At 44.5% G+C, this 22,142-nt stretch overlaps 1 protein-coding gene across 1 annotated transcript in view; it reads right to left on the bottom strand.

Annotated features, from left to right (window-relative positions):
• The window catches only part of BLOC1S6 (biogenesis of lysosomal organelles complex 1 subunit 6), a 35,514-nt gene that overhangs the window by 10,944 nt on the left and 2,428 nt on the right, over positions 1 to 22,142 (bottom strand). The window contains exon 2 of the mRNA XM_068275399.1: positions 14,810 to 14,954. Within this exon, the coding sequence (XP_068131500.1) occupies positions 14,810 to 14,954 (145 nt within the window). The remainder of the gene's footprint in view (positions 1 to 14,809; positions 14,955 to 22,142) is intronic.

The following is a 22,142-nucleotide window of genomic DNA, read 5'->3' on the forward strand; positions in this document are numbered from 1 at the left end:
GAAAGGACATATCAAGCGACATGTGCATACATGCTCTGGGACTGTATTTTGATCAACACTGTACACACTGACAGACTACACAATATCAGCCTAATAGTCATCAGAATCCATTTGTCAGTTGGGTTGGCCTAAATATGCAATGCATTTACCTACATTTTTCATACCAATAACTGTCCGACATTATGATATCTGCTGTTCGTTGCAATTTTCCAATTACTTTTATCTCGTGTGTTGAAGGCCAAATCCTCCAAATATTTTCATCACCTCAAAAACTTCTCCAACTAGATTAACTAGGTTACTTAATCCATTCTTACAATAAATTCCACTCAATTCCATATGACTCTTGTTCGATGAGGTGATTTACATATCTGTTTTTTGTTTTGTTTTTTATTATTATTACTAAACCTCCCTGGCGTTCTGGGTAATGCGTACATAAGTACGCATTACCGTTTTTGTTAATTTTTTTTTGTTCTTGCTGTAGCTAGCAATACGCTAGTTACAGCAGTACGCCGTGTCCCCCCACCCCGCATCCACCCACCCAATCCCCGGCGGCCATACTTACGCGTCCGAGATCCCGCGAGAAGCGTAATTTCCTATCGTCGCTTCTCCCGTCGCCATGGTTATGATCGTACGCGACGTCATGGGGAGTTCCGATCCTTCCCATAGCGCAGCCTGGCGGTGATTCGCCAGGCGTTTCGGGGGTCGGTGGGGGGGGCAGCCCCTTTAGCGCCGAATGGGCGGGGAGTGGCGGCGATCGGACGGAACATGTAGCTAGCAAAGTGCTAGCTACATGTTCTGCAAAAAAAGTAAGTGAAAAGACCCTCCAGGGGCAGAGCAATCCACCTTGGCGTACATGGACGAGCTCAGCTCGTCCATACCGCCAAGGTGAAGTACACATGAAGTGAAAAAATACATTGTAAATGAAATCCATGGTGAGCTAGACTAACCTTGAATATTTCCCAGAAAACACCTGGGGCCATGCACAAGAGCTTCTAAACTGGGCATGTGAAAGCTCAAAACCACACATTTCCACTAAAAGGAAGCGCTCATGCACGAAAGTAAGAAGTGCACAAACGTTTCTTTCACTGGACATGAGCAGTTTGGAACACGTACATGCCCAGTTCAGAATCGCTTATTCACTGCCTGGTGAACATCCAGGTGGCTGTGGGGTGAAAAGGTCCTGGAACAAGGAATGGAAACAGGCCCGGATTTAGCGCACAGGAGCCTATAGGCACAGATGACCTAGCACCCTAGACTTCACCCTCCATGAGCCTACAAATCCCTACCGAACCACACCGCAAGTGTGCTGGCACAGAACAGCTGTCAATTCTCCCATACTTCCTTTGCCCCTCATATGTAGCTAGAGATGCCCCATAGTATTCGGTAGCCAGAAGTACCCTCAGTATTAAAATGTAACTGTCGGGCATAAAATTAAAAAAAAAATCAATTGTTTATTTTTATCTGGTAAACAAGTAATAAGTTAAAATCACTATTACTTTTCTTGTTGATAAATGATCATTCCCCAGTTTACCTTACTCTTATTTTGTACACAAAAAGGCAAAAAGGAAGTTGCAGGGCATGCTGGGTTGTCCTTTTTTGCTTCTCTACTTTCCTCTCAGACTTAACTAATACAGCCTGATTGGTGGAGCCTCTTTCACTCCTGTTTTCCCCTCCCACACCTCTGTTCCTCTATGATTGGCTAATATTTTTCATGCTGAGACAATGCACTTTCTATAGTGAAGGGTGGTCAATGCATACACAATCAGGAAGGGGAGAGTAAGGGAGGAAATGACATCAGGATTGGCTTCAAAATAGCCACAGTTAAAATGGGAAATGCTAAGAAGGATTTTCTCATTTTTTTACTGTAGAAAAATCACCAAAATAAAAATGTGGACAGTGCAATACATATGTTATGTAAGTAGAGCAAATATGTATCTACTTATAGATGTGTTGTTGTTTTTTTCTGAGATAGTATGGCTGACAGCTCCTCTTTAAGAAGCTAGAGGTGCTCCCACATATTAAGTAGCTAGAGGGACCTCAGTATTAGTGGTGGCTGGATAGTGTACTAGTTAAGGTCTCTGCCTTTGACATGGGAGACCAGGGTTCGAATCCTGGCTAGGTCAAGTACCTATTCAGTAAGGAGTTCAAGGCAAGACTCCCTAACACTGCAGGGTGGCCTCCTGAGCGCGTCCCAGTGGCTGCAGCTCTTGAGCGCTTTGAGTCCGACAGGAGAAAAGCGCTATACAAATGTTCGGATTATTATTATTATTATATTATTATTAAGTAGCTAGAGGTGCCCCTGACTTAAGGGAGATATCCTCAGTGGAATGTCTAGAGTAGGGTAGGACTCTACATAGGTAAGGAGGGAGAGAAGCACTTGGAGAAGCGGAGTGAGCCGCATTTCCATCATCAGGCGCCTGTAAGCACGTGCCTACAGTGCCTTATGCTAAATCCGGTTCTGAATGGGAAAGGATCCCTAAGACAACTAGCAGCAGGAGGATAGATAGTAGCTGATACTCTAACTCACCATGTTTTTTGAACACTAAGTACCCCCTACTCTAAAGCAGGAAAACATGGAATATAACTGCTTATATTATAATTACTGTATATATTATAATGCCATTGTTTAGAGCTCCACCTGCTGCTTTTACTAGCAAACTGCAGAAAAATTAGGTGTTTTTTGAACTTGCAGAAAAAGAGAAGCCAGCTCTACAAAAAGCAATAGGCCCAAATCATCTTGATTTCTAAGGCCATACACTTATAGATTTGCAGCAGATTCGACCATCAGATAGATTTCTGCCAGATGCCTGTCAAGTCGAATCTGACAGGAATCTGATGTGTGCCACACACTAGGAACAGATTTCCAACAGATTTCAGAAGTAAAGGGAACCTGAACTCTAAAAAAAATAAAAAAAAAATAAAAAAAAAAATAGTTTTACTTACCTGGAGCATCTACCAGCTCCCTGCAGCCATCCTGTGCTCTCGCAGTCACTCATGGCTCCTCTGGTCCCCCGCTGCCAGCTAGTTTCGTTTTTGCCGACTGGGAGTCGGCCGGCCGCCATGCGTATGTTTTTACGCATTCCTGCTGGTGCAAGAAGCTATTGCAGACATCAACAAGTACATTTTTATGCGTTACGGGTGTAATGTGTACAATTTTACGCATTACAACCGTAACGCGTAAAAATGTACTTGTTGATATCTGCAACAGCTTCCTGCACCAGCAGGAATGCGTAAAAACGTACGCATGGCGGCCGGCCGACTCCCAGTCAGCAAAAACGAAACTAGCTGGCAGCGGGGGACCAGAGGAGCCATGATGGACTGCGAGAGCACAGGATGGCTGCAGGGGGCTGGTAGATGCCCCAGGTAAGTAAAACTATTTTTTTTTTTAGAGTTAAGGTTCCCTTTAAATCTATTGGAAATCGATCTAAATGCATTATTGGACCATTAGATCCAATACAAGGCAATGGGCCATCGATCTGTTAGATAGATCAAATAGATCGCAATCGATTGAAAATCGGCCGCAAATCGATTGATCGATTTGATAGAATCGATTTCTGATCAATCAATGGCTGAAATCGACCAGTGTATGGGCCCCTTAAGTCTTTAGAGACCTTGGTTTCGTAATGACTTCTCTACGTACAATCAGACAGTATTTACTTCTGCTGAGAAAATATACTCAAATAATGGGGGCTCATGTAGATAATTAAAAGAAATAAAAATCATTGCTTCAGGTTAAACTTTTTTGTCTAAAACACAGTAAATATAAAACAATTTACTCTTCCCCGGTATAGGGAGCTTCTTTAGATTTCCCTATCACTTTTCAAAATTATGCCTATATATATATGTTACGGCCCATGCCTGCCATGTCAGGAATAAAAAAATGGGGGGATGAATACACAAAAGTTAAACTGATAGGTAAACCAATCAAAAATGTTTGCTCTGGTGGTTAACCACTTGAGGGCCGCGGGCTTTACCCCCCTTAAGGACCAGACCCTTTTTTTCCATTCAGACCACTACAGCTTTCACGGTTTATTGCTCGCTCATACAACCTACCACCTAAATGAATTTTGGCTCATTTTCTTGTCACTAATAAAGCTTTCTTTTGGTGCTATTTGATTGCTGCTGCGATTTTTACTTTTTATTATATTCATCAAAAAAGAAATGAATTTTGTCTAAAAAATTATTTTTTTAACTTTCTGTGCTGACATTTTTCAAATAAAGTAAAATTTCTGTATACATGCAGCACGAAAAATGTGGACAAACATGTTTTTGATAAAAGAAAAACCCATTCAGCCTATATTTATTGGTTTGGGTAAAAGTTATAGCGTTTACAAACTATGGTGCAAAAAGTGAATTTTCCCATTTTGTAGCATCTATGACTTTTCTGAGCACCTGTCATGTTTCATGAGGGGCTAGAATTCCAGGATAGTATAAATATCCCCCAAATGACCCCATTTTGGAAAGAAGACATCCCAAAGTATTCACTGAGAGGCATAGTGAGTTCATAGAAGATATTATTTTTTGTCACAAGTTAGCGGAAAATGACAGTTTGTGACAAGAAAAAAAAAAAAAAGTTTCCATTTCTTCTAACTTGTGACAAAAAAAAAAAAAAAAAGAATGAAATCTGCCACGGACTCACCATGCCCCTCTCTGAATATCTTGAAGTGTCTACTTTCCAAAATGGGGTCATTTGTGGGGTGTGTTTACTGTCCTGGCATTTTGGGGGGGGGGGTGCTAATTTGTAAGCACCCCTGTAAAGCCTAAAGGTGCTCATTGGACTTTGGGCCCCTTAGCGCAGTTAGGCTGCAAAGGAGTGCCACACATGTGGTATTGCCGTACTCAGGAGAAGTATTATAATGTGTTTTGGGGTGTATTTTTACACATACCCATGCTGGGTGGGAGAAATATCTCTGTAAATGACAATTGTTTGATTTTTTTTTTACACACAATTGTCCATTTACAGAGATATTTCTCCCACTCAGCATAGGTATGTGTAAAAATACACCCCAAAACACATTATACTACTTCTCCTGAGTACGGCGTTACCACATGTGTGGCACTTGTTTGCACCCTAACTGCGCTAAGGGGCCCAAAGTCCAATGAGTACCTTTAGGATTTCACAGGTCATTTTTGTTTCAAGACTACTCCTCACGGTTTAGGGTCCCTAAAATGCCAGCGCAGTATAGGAACCCCACTAATGACCCCATTTTAGAAAGAAGACACCCCAAGGTATTCCGTTAGGAGTATGGTGAGTTCATAGAAGATTTTATTTTTTGTCACAAGTTAGCGGAAATTGATTTTAATTGTTTTTTTTCACAAAGTGTCATTTTCCGCTAACTTGTGACAAAAAAATAAAATCTTTTATGAACTCACCATACTCCTAACGGAATACCTTGGGGTGTCTTCTTTCTAGAATGGGGTTATTTGTGGGGTTCCTATACTGCCCTGGCATTTTAGGGGCACTAAACCGTGAGGAGTAGTCTTGAAACCAAAATGTCGCAAAATGACCTGTGAAATCCTAAAGGTACTCTTTGGACTTTGGGCCTCTAAGCGTACTTAGGGTGTAAAAAAGTGCCACACGTGGTATCGCCGTACTCAGGAGAAAGAGTATAATGTGTTTTGTGGTGTATTTTTACACATACCCATGCTGGGTGGGAGAAATATCTCTGTAAATGACAATTGTTTGATTTTTTTTTTACACACAATTGTCCATTTACAGAGAGATTTCTCCCACCCAGCATGGGTATGTGTAAAAATACACCCCAAAACACATTATACTACTTCTCCTGAGTACGGCGATACCACATGTGTGACACTTTTTTGCAGCCTAGGTGCGCTAAGGGGCCCAACGTCCTATTCACAGGTCATTTTGAGGCATTTGTTTTCTAGACTACTCCTCACGGTTTAGGGCCCCTAAAATGCCAGGACAGTATAGGAACCCCACAAATGACCCCATTTTAGAAAGAAGACACTTCAAGGTATTCCGTTAGTAGTACGGTGAGTTCATAGAAGATTTTATTTTTTGTCACAAGTTAGCGGAAAATGACACTTTGTGAAAAAAAAACAAAAATCAATTTCCGCTAACTTTTGACAAAAAATAAAATCTTCTATGAACTCGTCATACACCTAACAGAATACCTTGGGGTGTCTTTTTTCTAAAATGGGGTCACTTGTGGGGTTCCTATACCGCCCTGGCATTTTACGGGCCCAAAACCGTGAGTAGTCTGGAAACCAAATGTCTCAAAATGACTGTTCAGGGGTATAAGCAACTGCAAATTTTGATGACAGGTGGTTTATGAGGGGGCGAATTTGTGGAATCGGTCATAAGCAGGGTGGCCTTTTAGATGACAGGTTGTATTGGGCCTGATCTGATGGATAGGAGTGCTAGGGGGGTGACAGGAGGTGATTGATGGGTGTCTCAGGGGGTGGTTAGAGGGGAAAATATATGCAATCAATGCACTGAGGAGGTGATCGGAAGGGGGTCTGAGGGGGATCTGAGGGTTTAGCCGAGTGATCAGGAGCCCACACGGGGCAAATTAGGGCCTGATCTGATGGGTAGGTGTGCTAGGGGGTGACAGGAGGTGAATAGATGCAAGTAATGCACTGGCGAGGTGATCAGGGCTGGGGTCTGAGGGCGTTCTGAGGGTGTGGGCGGGTGATTGAGTGCCCTAGGGGCAGATAGGGGTCTAATCTGATGGGTAGCAGTGACAGGGGGTGATTGATGGGTAATTAGTGGGTGTTTAGGGTAGAGAACAGATGTAAACAATGCACTTGGGAGGTGATCTGACGTCGGATCTGCGGGCGATCTATTGGTGTGGGTGGGTGATCACATTGCCCGCAAGGGACAGGTTAGGGGCTGATTGATGGGTGGCAGTGACAGGGGGTGATTGATGGGTGGCAGTGACAGGGGGTGATTGATGGGTGATTGATAGGTGATTGACAGGTGATCAGTGGGTTTTTACAGGGAAGAACAGATGTAAATAATGCACTGGCGAATTGATAAGGGGGGGGGGGGGGTCTGAGGGCAATCTGAGTGTGTGGGCGGGTGATTGGGTGCCCGCAAGGGGCAGATTAGGGTCTAATCTGATGGGTAACAGTGACAGGTGGTGATATTAAGTAGCTAGAGGGACCTCAGTATTAGTGGTGGCTGGATAGTGTACTAGTTAAGGTCTCTGCCTTTGACATGGGAGACCAGGGTTCAAATCCTGGCTAGGTCAAGTACCTATTCAGTAAGGAGTTCAAGGCAAGACTCCCTAACACTGCAGGGTGGCCTCCTGAGCGCGTCCCAGTGGCTGCAGCTCTTGAGCGCTTTGAGTCCGACAGGAGAAAAGCGCTATACAAATGTTCGGATTATTATTATTATTATATTATTATTAAGTAGCTAGAGGTGCCCCTGACTTAAGGGAGATATCCTCAGTGGAATGTCTAGAGTAGGGTAGGACTCTACATAGGTAAGGAGGGAGAGAAGCACTTGGAGAAGCGGAGTGAGCCGCATTTCCATCATCAGGCGCCTGTAAGCACGTGCCTACAGTGCCTTATGCTAAATCCGGTTCTGAATGGGAAAGGATCCCTAAGACAACTAGCAGCAGGAGGATAGATAGTAGCTGATACTCTAACTCACCATGTTTTTTGAACACTAAGTACCCCCTACTCTAAAGCAGGAAAACATGGAATATAACTGCTTATATTATAATTACTGTATATATTATAATGCCATTGTTTAGAGCTCCACCTGCTGCTTTTACTAGCAAACTGCAGAAAAATTAGGTGTTTTTTGAACTTGCAGAAAAAGAGAAGCCAGCTCTACAAAAAGCAATAGGCCCAAATCATCTTGATTTCTAAGGCCATACACTTATAGATTTGCAGCAGATTCGACCATCAGATAGATTTCTGCCAGATGCCTGTCAAGTCGAATCTGACAGGAATCTGATGTGTGCCACACACTAGGAACAGATTTCCAACAGATTTCAGAAGTAAAGGGAACCTGAACTCTAAAAAAAATAAAAAAAAAAATAAAAAAAAATTAGTTTTACTTACCTGGGGCATCTACCAGCTCCCTGCAGCCATCCTGTGCTCTCGCAGTCACTCATGGCTCCTCTGGTCCCCCGCTGCCAGCTAGTTTCGTTTTTGCCGACTGGGAGTCGGCCGGCCGCCATGCGTATGTTTTTACGCATTCCTGCTGGTGCAAGAAGCTATTGCAGACATCAACAAGTACATTTTTATGCGTTACGGGTGTAATGTGTACAATTTTACGCATTACAACCGTAACGCGTAAAAATGTACTTGTTGATATCTGCAACAGCTTCCTGCACCAGCAGGAATGCGTAAAAACGTACGCATGGCGGCCGGCCGACTCCCAGTCAGCAAAAACGAAACTAGCTGGCAGCGGGGGACCAGAGGAGCCATGATGGACTGCGAGAGCACAGGATGGCTGCAGGGGGCTGGTAGATGCCCCAGGTAAGTAAAACTATTTTTTTTTTTAGAGTTAAGGTTCCCTTTAAATCTATTGGAAATCGATCTAAATGCATTATTGGACCATTAGATCCAATACAAGGCAATGGGCCATCGATCTGTTAGATAGATCAAATAGATCGCAATCGATTGAAAATCGGCCGCAAATCGATTGATCGATTTGATAGAATCGATTTCTGATCAATCAATGGCTGAAATCGACCAGTGTATGGGCCCCTTAAGTCTTTAGAGACCTTGGTTTCGTAATGACTTCTCTACGTACAATCAGACAGTATTTACTTCTGCTGAGAAAATATACTCAAATAATGGGGGCTCATGTAGATAATTAAAAGAAATAAAAATCATTGCTTCAGGTTAAACTTTTTTGTCTAAAACACAGTAAATATAAAACAATTTACTCTTCCCCGGTATAGGGAGCTTCTTTAGATTTCCCTATCACTTTTCAAAATTATGCCTATATATATATGTTACGGCCCATGCCTGCCATGTCAGGAATAAAAAAATGGGGGGATGAATACACAAAAGTTAAACTGATAGGTAAACCAATCAAAAATGTTTGCTCTGGTGGTTAACCACTTGAGGGCCGCGGGCTTTACCCCCCTTAAGGACCAGACCCTTTTTTTCCATTCAGACCACTACAGCTTTCACGGTTTATTGCTCGCTCATACAACCTACCACCTAAATGAATTTTGGCTCATTTTCTTGTCACTAATAAAGCTTTCTTTTGGTGCTATTTGATTGCTGCTGCGATTTTTACTTTTTATTATATTCATCAAAAAAGAAATGAATTTTGTCTAAAAAATTATTTTTTTAACTTTCTGTGCTGACATTTTTCAAATAAAGTAAAATTTCTGTATACATGCAGCACGAAAAATGTGGACAAACATGTTTTTGATAAAAGAAAAACCCATTCAGCCTATATTTATTGGTTTGGGTAAAAGTTATAGCGTTTACAAACTATGGTGCAAAAAGTGAATTTTCCCATTTTGTAGCATCTATGACTTTTCTGAGCACCTGTCATGTTTCATGAGGGGCTAGAATTCCAGGATAGTATAAATATCCCCCAAATGACCCCATTTTGGAAAGAAGACATCCCAAAGTATTCACTGAGAGGCATAGTGAGTTCATAGAAGATATTATTTTTTGTCACAAGTTAGCGGAAAATGACAGTTTGTGACAAGAAAAAAAAAAAAAAAGTTTCCATTTCTTCTAACTTGTGACAAAAAAAAAAAAAAAAGAATGAAATCTGCCACGGACTCACCATGCCCCTCTCTGAATATCTTGAAGTGTCTACTTTCCAAAATGGGGTCATTTGTGGGGTGTGTTTACTGTCCTGGCATTTTGGGGGGGGGGGGGGTGCTAATTTGTAAGCACCCCTGTAAAGCCTAAAGGTGCTCATCGGACTTTGGGCCCCTTAGCGCAGTTAGGCTGCAAAGGAGTGCCACACATGTGGTATTGCCGTACTCAGGAGAAGTATTATAATGTGTTTTGGGGTGTATTTTTACACATACCCATGCTGGGTGGGAGAAATATCTCTGTAAATGACAATTGTTTGATTTTTTTTTTACACACAATTGTCCATTTACAGAGATATTTCTCCCACTCAGCATAGGTATGTGTAAAAATACACCCCAAAACACATTATACTACTTCTCCTGAGTACGGCGTTACCACATGTGTGGCACTTGTTTGCACCCTAACTGCGCTAAGGGGCCCAAAGTCCAATGAGTACCTTTAGGATTTCACAGGTCATTTTTGTTTCAAGACTACTCCTCACGGTTTAGGGTCCCTAAAATGCCAGCGCAGTATAGGAACCCCACTAATGACCCCATTTTAGAAAGAACACACCCCAAGGTATTCCGTTAGGAGTATGGTGAGTTCATAGAAGATTTTATTTTTTGTCACAAGTTAGCGGAAATTGATTTTAATTGTTTTTTTTCACAAAGTGTCATTTTCCGCTAACTTGTGACAAAAAAATAAAATCTTTTATGAACTCACCATACTCCTAACGGAATACCTTGGGGTGTCTTCTTTCTAGAATGGGGTTATTTGTGGGGTTCCTATACTGCCCTGGCATTTTAGGGGCACTAAACCGTGAGGAGTAGTCTTGAAACCAAAATGTCGCAAAATGACCTGTGAAATCCTAAAGGTACTCTTTGGACTTTGGGCCTCTAAGCGTACTTAGGGTGTAAAAAAGTGCCACACGTGGTATCGCCGTACTCAGGAGAAAGAGTATAATGTGTTTTGTGGTGTATTTTTACACATACCCATGCTGGGTGGGAGAAATATCTCTGTAAATGACAATTGTTTGATTTTTTTTTTACACACAATTGTCCATTTACAGAGAGATTTCTCCCACCCAGCATGGGTATGTGTAAAAATACACCCCAAAACACATTATACTACTTCTCCTGAGTACGGCGATACCACATGTGTGACACTTTTTTGCAGCCTAGGTGCGCTAAGGGGCCCAACGTCCTATTCACAGGTCATTTTGAGGCATTTGTTTTCTAGACTACTCCTCACGGTTTAGGGCCCCTAAAATGCCAGGACAGTATAGGAACCCCACAAATGACCCCATTTTAGAAAGAAGACACTTCAAGGTATTCCGTTAGTAGTACGGTGAGTTCATAGAAGATTTTATTTTTTGTCACAAGTTAGCGGAAAATGACACTTTGTGAAAAAAAAAACAAAAATCAATTTCCGCTAACTTTTGACAAAAAATAAAATCTTCTATGAACTCGTCATACACCTAACAGAATACCTTGGGGTGTCTTTTTTCTAAAATGGGGTCACTTGTGGGGTTCCTATACCGCCCTGGCATTTTACGGGCCCAAAACCGTGAGTAGTCTGGAAACCAAATGTCTCAAAATGACTGTTCAGGGGTATAAGCAACTGCAAATTTTGATGACAGGTGGTTTATGAGGGGGCGAATTTGTGGAACCGGTCATAAGCAGGGTGGCCTTTTAGATGACAGGTTGTATTGGGCCTGATCTGATGGATAGGAGTGCTAGGGGGGTGACAGGAGGTGATTGATGGGTGTCTCAGGGGGTGGTTAGAGGGGAAAATATATGCAATCAATGCACTGAGGAGGTGATCGGAAGGGGGTCTGAGGGGGATCTGAGGGTTTAGCCGAGTGATCAGGAGCCCACACGGGGCAAATTAGGGCCTGATCTGATGGGTAGGTGTGCTAGGGGGTGACAGGAGGTGAATAGATGCAAGTAATGCACTGGCGAGGTGATCAGGGCTGGGGTCTGAGGGCGTTCTGAGGGTGTGGGCGGGTGATTGAGTGCCCTAGGGGCAGATAGGGGTCTAATCTGATGGGTAGCAGTGACAGGGGGTGATTGATGGGTAATTAGTGGGTGTTTAGGGTAGAGAACAGATGTAAACAATGCACTTGGGAGGTGATCTGACGTCGGATCTGCGGGCGATCTATTGGTGTGGGTGGGTGATCACATTGCCCGCAAGGGACAGGTTAGGGGCTGATTGATGGGTGGCAGTGACAGGGGGTGATTGATGGGTGGCAGTGACAGGGGGTGATTGATGGGTGATTGATAGGTGATTGACAGGTGATCAGTGGGTTTTTACAGGGAAGAACAGATGTAAATAATGCACTGGCGAATTGATAAGGGGGGGGGGGGGGTCTGAGGGCAATCTGAGTGTGTGGGCGGGTGATTGGGTGCCCGCAAGGGGCAGATTAGGGTCTAATCTGATGGGTAACAGTGACAGGTGGTGATAGGGGGTGATTGATGGGTAATTAGTGGGTGTTTAGAGCAGAGAACAGATGTAAACACTGCACTTGGGAGGTGATCTGATGTCGGATCTGCGGTTGATCTATTGGTGTGGGTGGGTGATCAGATTGCCCGCAAGGGGCAGGTTAGGGGCTGATTGATGGGTGGCAGTGACAGGGGGTGATTGACAGGTGATCAGGGGGGATAGATGCATACAGTACACGGGGGGGGGGGGTCTGGGGGGAATCTGAGGGGTGATCAGGAGGGAGCAGGGGGCAGTTTAGGGCATAAAAAAAAATAGCGTTTACAGATAGTGACAGGGAGTGATTGATGGGTGATTAGGGGGGGGGGGGGGGGGGTTGGGTGCAAACAGTGTTCTGGGGGGTGGGCAGGGGGGGGTCTGAAGGGTGCTGTGGGCGATCAGGGGGAAGGGGTGGGGGAACAGTGTGCTTGAGTGCAGACTAGGGTGGCTGCAGCCTGCCCTGGTGGTCCCTCGGACACTGGGACCACCAGGGCAGGAGGCAGCCTGTATAATACACTTTGTATACATTACAAAGTGTATTATACACTTTGTATGCGGCGATCCGGGTGCTAGTAACCCGCCGGCGCTTCCGAACGGCCGGCGGGTTACAGCGCGAGGGGGGCGGAGCCAGACGCCGGTGGCTGATCGCGTCACGAATGATGCGATCGCTCCGCCCATGCCCGTACAAGGACCGCCGCCAATTGTACATGCGGCGGTCCTTGCGGGATCCACTTTCCGGCCGCCCCTGTGCAGTGGGCGGTCGGGAAGTGGTTAAAGGATACCCGAACTGACATGTGACATTATGAGATAGACATGTGTATGTACAGTGCCTAGCACACAAATAACTATGCTGTGTTCCTTTTTTTTATTTCTCTGCCTGAAAGAGTTAAATATCAGGTATGCAAATGGCTGACTCAGTCCTGACTTAGACAGGACGTAACTACAGTGTGACCCTCACTGATCAGAAATTCAAACTATGAAAAACCTTCCTAGCAGAAAATGGCTTCTGAGAGCAAGAAAGATGGGAATTTCTTGTCAGTGAGGGTCACACTGTGGTCACTTCCTGTCTGAGTCAGGACTGAGTCAGCCACTTACATACCTGATATTTAACTCTTTCAGGCAGAGAAAGAAAAAAGGAACACAGCATAGTTATTTGTGTGCTAGGCACTGTACAAACACATGTCTATCTCATCATGTCATATGTGACTTTGGGTATCCTTTAAAAGCTTAATGTGTTTATTTAGTTTTGTGACAGATCTTTCCAGACACACCACAGCTGCCTTGTCTTAGGCCCCTCACACACGCCAGGTGAAACTCGGTTGAGGTGGCTGATAACAATACAGCATGTGGGTATGGCAGCCCCCCGATGACTTTCTCCCCCCCCCCCCCCCACACACACACACATAGCAACAAAGCAAGTTGCTAGCCTACAGGCTTACGAAGTTTCTGTACAGTGTCAGCCCTGCAATGTCCCCGAAGGGATCTTTTCCCGATCCCTGCCAGGCAACGTGCCTTGTAACCGCATATGAGGCTTTATTGTACAGTCCCCAAACTGATGACATTTTAGGTCCTCCCACCTGTTCATCACATTTTTTACAGCATATAGAAAGTGGACTAAGTCAAAGTTGCTCAAACCACAATGACCAGCATGAAAGGACAAATGAAGCAAGAGGGATATGGAGGCTGATATATTTATTCTGGCTGTCCTGCTGATCTTCTGCCTCTAAAACCTTTAGCCATAGACCCTGAACAAGCATATGGAGATCAGATGTTTCTGATATTATTGTCAGATCTGACAAATTACCCAAATGCTTGTTCCTGGTGTTATTCAGATGCTACTGCAGTAATATAGATCAGCAGTACGCCAGGCAACTAGTCTTGTTTAAAAGGAAATAAATATGGCAGCTTGCATATTCTTCTCACTTCAGTTGTCCTTGAATTTCTCACTAGAGAAGATGGTCAGTGAGATTCTAATAATTCCAACTTGATTCAAATGCTTCGGCACATTGATGGTCTAGAGACGGACCAATAGAAGGCAGCTGCTGCATTTGACTGGTCCATCTCCAAGCTGCACAAACTTGCATCATCTTGGAATTACTAGAAACTCAGTGACTATCACTGCTTTGCATTCCCTGGTATAATCAGCCCTGCTGCTGTTCAGTTTCTACTTTCAAAATACCTGTTAAACAGTGAAAAATAGAATTTTTGAAATCAACAGAAAACAGGTTATTTTTAGATGGATGCGGGTATTTGTTGCATTATATGTTTAAAAGGAGAAATGCAGAAAAATCAAAGTGCCCAACCAATAACATTTTTTCTTACAAATTTCCATGCCAAGCACCCTATGTTGTGTTCTGTTGTAACTGTAGCCTTCAAATGTGTGTCAGGTGGTAGATTTTCCCAAAAATATATGGAGCCAGCCAGATGGAGCACTCACATACACTGTATACATTGTTTGGCACAGTTTCTTAATAGTTCCATATCAATCAGTATGTGTAAAAGAAAGACATTATATAGGAAGAGTAAGACCTGTGATTCAGAAAGGGACGTGATGCAGCAATAAGACTGCATGGCATGTACATACGTGAGCTCCTGTAATGCAAGTTTGGAGTTCTGAAGATTTGGTAAATAATGAGCAATGAGTCCTTCACTTAGTTGGTCTACAGACTTTAGATCAAGAGGGAACTGCTCATCTGGCAATCCTTCATCAAGAGTATCATTACTTGGCCCTGAAGGATATTAAAAAAACAGGATAAGATAAATATGTGATTCACATTCACTTAAATACATCAATTCCAATACAAAACAAATAACCCTAACTGCAAAGCATTACAGATTGATAAAAACCATACATCCTGTACAAGATCCTTTATGCCTCATGCTCTAATTACTTCACTCAGAAATCAGGTACCTATCAGTTTGATACACTTCAGGTCATCGGGACAATACAGCAAGGCTGGAACTTTTGTTAATTTCCCATTTTTTATTGATGCAGACAGTCAGCAAACGTTTTGGGACATGCAGGTCCCTTCTTCAGGGCAAAACAAGTCTGTTAAAGCGTCAGTACAAAAGCAGTAGTAAGACCATCACAGCATCTGCCGCTGCACTCACTAACAAGTAATGTGCTCCATCCAGTGGCTGTAACTCATAGGAAGCTGGAAGATTGCAAAAATGGAGGATACCAGCATCCACAATGGATTGCATGCAACAACATTCGGCGCTAGTGTACTTTAGGGCAGTGTTTCTCAACATTGTATTGGTATGTAACCCTTTTAAAACTCTGTACTCCCCAAGTACCCCCTATCATGGTAAACATTATCACAAGTACCCCTTGACAAATATATATTTAATTGCAGTACATGATCATTGGTTCCAAACAATTTCCTAGCACTTACTATTGCTTTTAATTAGCTAAACACTTAGGCCCCGTTCACACTTGCGGTTTTGTCAAAACCGCACCGGATGTCCGGACCGCACCGGAGCCGGACCGGACCTGATCCGTACGGTTCCTATCCGGATCCGGTCCGTTTGCATCCGGTTTCCGTGCGGTGTGAACACGGTTGCGGTCCGGATCCGGTTTCTTAAGGAGATAACATCCTGTAAATACCTGGGGTCTGGGAGGTCAGCAGAAGGGTCTGGGGTCATTGTTGGAGACAGGTGGACGTGTGGAGACCATCCGTGGATACAGAGACTGCAGTTGGGACCATGGATCCAGGCATTTTTTACTCGTAAACCTGGGAATTCTCTCCTTCCTGTTGTTCGCCTCCTCGTTATCAGACATCAGACATGTTGCTGCCAAAACGAGCTCCAGCATGAAATCGCTGCTGCCCCACTCTTTGAACGCTGGGCCCATGTGGTCCCCATCCAAAATGCATAGGAAGTGGGGTAGAACGTCCGGTTTTTGTAGCCAGTGTGTTGTGCGCTCTCCGGCTCTCATTGCTTTGTATTGGCCGGATGGTGCAGTCCGGCTCCGCTCCGGATACGGCTGCCGGAGGAGCCGGACCAAAAAATAGCGCATGTTGGAACGGACGCCGGAGTCCGGATCCGGTCCGGATCCGGTCCGGCTCCGGTCCGGCAGAACGGACGCATGTGAACGGACGCATAGGCTTTCATTGCTATTGCCGTGCGTCCGTTCCGTCCGCTCTGCAAGCGGTCCGGCTCCGGCACGGCGATTCCGGACGGCCACCGCTAATGTGAACCGGGCCTAATTTGGTGTTGTTTATATAGGATGTATCATTTTCTAAAACTCTACATTTGTTATTCTTGGTTAAGTATTTCAAGCCCGAGTACCCCCTGGAGCCATCAGAAGTACCCCATGGGGTACGCGTACCACACGTTGAGAACCTACGCTTTAGGGGACCCAGCAGGAAACCTTCTAGAGAAGGTTTCAGATAGGTTGTGGTAAACTACGCCCACACTATTTGGCCAATCACCAGGGCCGGATTTAGGCCAAGGCCACCTAGGCCATGGCACCACAGGAGCAAGGGCACCAAAGCAGCGGGCTAAACTGGTACAGCACTTGCAAGTTTGCAAATGTTGCAATGGAGCGGGATCATGCTAGAACCTGAAACCGGTACTCTGCTGCTAGCCACCTGTGCAGCAGTGACCTTGTTCTCTGTGCACATTTGCATTGTGGCCAGCGGCTATAGACTTGGGCAGTATTGGAGACAGAAAGGAAGATTCTGCACTGGAGATGAGTGGAGAAATGAGTGACACTGATGGCTGCTGCGGTGTGAAGGTGAGCTGGCTACCCATACTGAAAGGGGGGGTAGGAAAAGGAGGGATTAAGGGAGTCATCTGGCTACCTATATTGGGGGGGGGGGGGGGGTCATAAGGCTACCTATACTAGAGGGAAGGGGTCATCTCGCTACCTATACTAAAAGGGTGTGGCTGGTGACAGTGGCCTTGGGCAGCAAAGAGTACAAATCACAATGCTTCATGCTGTAGATGATCTGTGATTGGAGAACTGCTCCATTATAACCATTTTAGGGCATTAGATTGTCCCTCTCAGGGAACCTGAGATGTATATGGAATCTGCCATATTTATTTAATTTTTAACAATACCAGTTACCCGACAGCCCTGCTGGTCTATATGGCTGCAGTAGTGTCTGAATCACACCAGAAACAAGCATGCAGCTAATCCTGTCAGAAACATCTGATCTGCAGCATTCTTGTTCAGGGTCTATGGCTAAAAGTATCATAGGCAACGGTTCAGAATTACAGCCAGGCAACTGGTAGTGCTTAAAGAGAATCTGTATTGTTAAAATCACACAAAAGTAAACATACCAGTGCGTTAGGGGACATCTCCTATTACCCTCTGTCACAATTTCGCCGCTCCTCGCCACATTGTGGTTAAAAACAGTTTTTAAAAGTTTGTTTATAAACAAACAAAATGGCCACCAAAACAGGAAGTAGGTTGATGTACAGTATGTCCACACATAGAAAATACATCCATACACAATCAGGCTGTATACAGCCTTCCTTTTGAATCTCAAGAAATCATTTGTGTGTTTCTTTCCCCCTGCATCTCTCATGCACTGAAGTTTCAGGCTGCTCTTTTCTTCCTGCAAACAGCTTTGCCCTTGTCTGTAATTCCTCACTATGTGAAAGCCCAGCCAGCTCAGAGGACAATTTATCCAGCTTGTAAAAGATAAGAGAGAATAAAGAAGCTGCTCTAATCTAAATAATACACAGGCAGTGTGCATAGAGGGGCCTGAAGGGGGAGTTCATACCAGAACCACAACACTGAAGAACTTGGCAGCCTTCCAGACACAGGCTGACAAGTCTGACAAGAGAGAGATTAAGGAAAATTGGATACTTACCTGCCGGTAATTTTCCTTTCCAGATGTATCCATGGCAGCACGATAGGGTTAAGTCCCGCCCACTTCACCCCATAGGACCAATAGTGAATAAATTGAATCCCTAGAGCGTCCCTCCCCAGTCTTGTCACTCGGAATCACCGAATCTAGGGAGGGAGCCTCGTGCTGCCATGGATACATCTGGAAAGGAAAATTACCGGCAGGTAAGTATCCAATTTTCCTTATTCCATATGTCTCCATGGCAGCACGATAGGGACATAACTAGTCAATAAAACATCGGGAGGGATGAGGTGCAATTCAGAAGTTTTAATTAGATTCATACATTATTTACAGTATTTACATTCAATACACTTGCACCAAATTGTACAGAGGAGTTTGCTGCTGGGTCTACTCTGTAATGCCTCATGAATGTGTTTAGCGAGCTCCAATTTGCTGCCTGGCAAATCTTGTCGGGTGACACTTTTGAGAATGCTGCCCATGAGGCAGCCATGCCTCTAGTCGAGTGGGCACGGACCTGTTCTGGTGGCACTAAGCCACTCATTTTGTAAGCCTCCTGGATAGTCCTGACTAGCCAATTTGCTATTGTTCTAGATGATGCTGAGAGTCCTTTTCTGTATCCTGTCGGTATTATAAAGAGTCTCTCCGATTTTCTGATAGCTGCCGTTCTTGAAATATACTCTTTCAAGACTGTGCCTACATCTAGCGGATGAGGAGATGTTCTATCCTCCTGCCAGAACGTAGGTAGAGTCCAGTCCTGGTTAAAATGATATACAGATGCAACCTTTGGAACAAAGTGTTGAATTGGTCTAAGAACCACCCTGTCTGGAAAGAACGTTAGAGATGGTTCCTCTACACCCAAGGCTTGGAGTTCTGACACTCGCCTGGCCGATGAGATGGCCACCAGAAATACAGCTTTGTAGGATAGATGTATTATGTCACAGTCTACTAGTGGTGTAAATGGTGGCCCTGCTAGAACCTTCAGCACAAGAGGTAAATCCCATTTAGGGAAAATCGTCTTTGTGGGAGGCTTCTGTTTCATCACCCCTCGAAGGAACTGTATCACTAAGGGGTGCAGGGCCCACCTGAAGTCGGTGAGTGCAGATAAAGCCGAGACCTGAACTTTCAAGGTGTGATAACCCAAGCCTTTGTCTAATCCTGTTTGTAGGAAGTGTAGTATCTCCTTAACCTTTGGCTTAAATGGATCGAGTTGTAGCTGATTCATGAAGGGTATAAATCTCTCCCAGATGTTCTGATAGGATAATCTGGTTGACGGCTTCCTGGCTTTCAATATTGTTTCAATAACTGAACTTGTGAAGCCTAAGGTTTCAAGTTTTTCCCTTTCAATGTCCACACCGTTAAGTCCAGCCTGCCTGGGTCTGGATGTAGAATCGGACCTTGGTGTAGAAGGTCCTGGCATTGTGGCAATCTCAGAGGTTCCCCTGATCTCAACTCCCATAGCAATGGGAACCAAGGCCTCCTTGGCCAGAATGGAATTACCGCTATCAGGGTGACTGACTCTCTCACCAACCTCAGGAGTAGGCGATGGATCAACGGAATTGGTGGAAATACGTATCCCACCTTGAAGTTCCACTCCGCTAATAGGGCATCCGTCGCTAGTGCATCTCTGGACTGCCATCTGGACATAAAGGTCTTGCACTTTGTATTCTTCGACGTTGCCATTAAGTCCACTTCTGGAGTAGCTATCTGGTTGCAGATCATTTGAAAGATGTTGTCGTTGAGGGTCCATTCGTTGTTGTCTAAACGATTTCTGCTGAGGTAGTCTGCTTCTGTGTTCTCCAGCCCCGGGATGTAGGTTGCTGATAGACTTAGGAGATGGTTTTCTGCTAGATTGAATATCGGTGCCACCTCCTGAAGAAGGGTCTTGGATCTCGTTCCACCCTGTTTGGACACGTACGCCACCGCTGTGCGGTTGTCCATGCGTAATAGCACTCGTTTCCCTTTGAGAAAAGACTTGAATCTCTGAAGAACTAGGTAAGCGGCTCTGATCTCCAGAATGTTCGCAGGGAGAGTCACATTCTTCTGCCCCCAAGCACCTTGTACAACCTGTCCCAACAGGTGCCCTCCCCAGCCCATCTGACTGGCATCTGTAGTCACAATGACTGGAGAAGGCTGGCATATTAGTAACGGGGTCGACAGATTCGACTTTTCCGTCCACCAAAGCAGACTGTTCCTCATTCGGTGCGTTATCAATACATCCTGTGTTAATCTCCTGCTGTACCACTGATTCAGAAATCCTGTTTGCCATTCCCTGCAGTGCCACTGGGCCCACCTGACCATCGGGATTGTCGAGGTCATTGTTCCAAGAAGACTTAAACATTGTGTCGCTGTTGTTGTTGACAAACATATCATATTGCGTACCTTTTGAATGAGTTTTTCTTGTTTTTCTGGCGGGAGGCTTATGGTATTTGCCTGAGTCTGGAACAAAGCACCTAGAAATATGAGCTGTCTTGTTGGTGTTAACTGACTCTTCCTGGTGTTGATCTTCCAACCGAACATTTCCAATTGGTGTAGCAGAATCTGCCTCTGTAACAGCAGCTGTTGCCTGTCTTGCCCTAACAGAAGTAGGTCGTCCAGGTAATGGAATAACCTGAGTCCCTTTATTCTTAGAACCTCCACTAACGACAACAGAATTTTTGAAAAAGTTCTCGGGGCAGTACAGATGCCAAACGGTAGGCAACGGAATTGGAAGTGGCGGTTGCCGATCGCAAACCTCAGAAACTTCTGGTAGTGGGAATGAATCATGACGTGAAGATAGGCGTCCTCTAGGTCTATCGAGAGGGCCCAGTCGTTCTTCATAATTACGTTTGTTATAGTTTGTAAGGTCTCCATCTTGTATTTTTTTAGACTGATATGTCTGTTTAGAGTTCGTAAGTCCATTACTGGACGTAGCTCCCCTGATTTCTTCTTTACGAAGAACAGGGGTGAGTAGACGCCCCTGCCTCTTTCTCTCTGAGGAACTTGTATGATTGCATTTTTGTTCAATAACTCTTGAACATATTCCATCAAAATCTGTCTTTTCTTCTGAGAAACTGGTATTTTTGTAGTTCTGAATATCTGTGGTGGTCTTGTTGTGAACTTCCACCGGTGTCCTATTTTTACTGTCTGTACGACCCAGGGATCCTTGATGCCATCCGCCCAGACGTCCCCAAAAGCCTGCAGCCTCCCGCCAACTGGCAATGTCTGGGCGGTCTGAACATCAAAACGACTTCTGCTGGCCGGGACCCTGGCTGGTCTTTTTCTGCTTATTAAGTCTTTGCAGAGTTGATTGGGAGCTCTGCCAGTTCCGTCTAAAGCCTCCCGTTGGCCTGTAACCTGTAGTGGATCTAAATCTGTTTTGCTGATATGTAGGTCTCTGCGTCAGGTTCGGTCTTCTGCTCTTGCGATCTTGGGGAATCATCCCAGACTTTCCCCCAGTTATCCTTTTAATGGCCGTATCCAACTCTTGGCCGAACAGATTCTTCCCATCATAAGGGATCTTGCACCAGTCCTGTTTAGATACCTGATCAGCAGACCAGTGCTTCAGCCATAGGGCTCTTTTGGAAACAACAGAATGCAGCATTGATCTGGAGGAGCATCGGAGAACGTCAACTGCCGCCTCACCGATAAAATCGGCTGTAAGCTTGAAGTCATCCAATGCTGCAATAATTACTTCCTTATCTGTGTCAGCCCTTAAGGCGTCCTCAATGTTCTGAGTCCATCCTCTTAAGGCCTCAGCAACTGCCGTGAGAGCGACCGCTGGCTTGCAGGCACCTCCTGAAGATAAATAAGACTTTTTAAGCTCCGAGTCTATCTTTCTTTCTAATGGATCTGTGAATGATACAGAATTCTCACGGGGTAATGTTACATGTCTGGCTAAGGACATAATGGATGCATCCACTCTGGGGGGCTCGTCCAATACAGTCGTTTTGTCTTGTTCAAGCGGGTATAGCTTGTTTAGCTTATTAGCCATAGACGGTTTCTTATCAACCTTTTTCCATTCCTCTAAGATAATGTCATTAATATTACTTATAAACGGGAAGGTCTTGATACTCTTATTGAGATGTGAGTAGTATTCCCTCTGTGCTTGTGCAGAAGTAC

The sequence above is a fragment of the Hyperolius riggenbachi genome, chromosome 3 (assembly GCF_040937935.1).
Source record: "Hyperolius riggenbachi isolate aHypRig1 chromosome 3, aHypRig1.pri, whole genome shotgun sequence".
NCBI lineage: Eukaryota > Metazoa > Chordata > Amphibia > Anura > Hyperoliidae > Hyperolius > Hyperolius riggenbachi.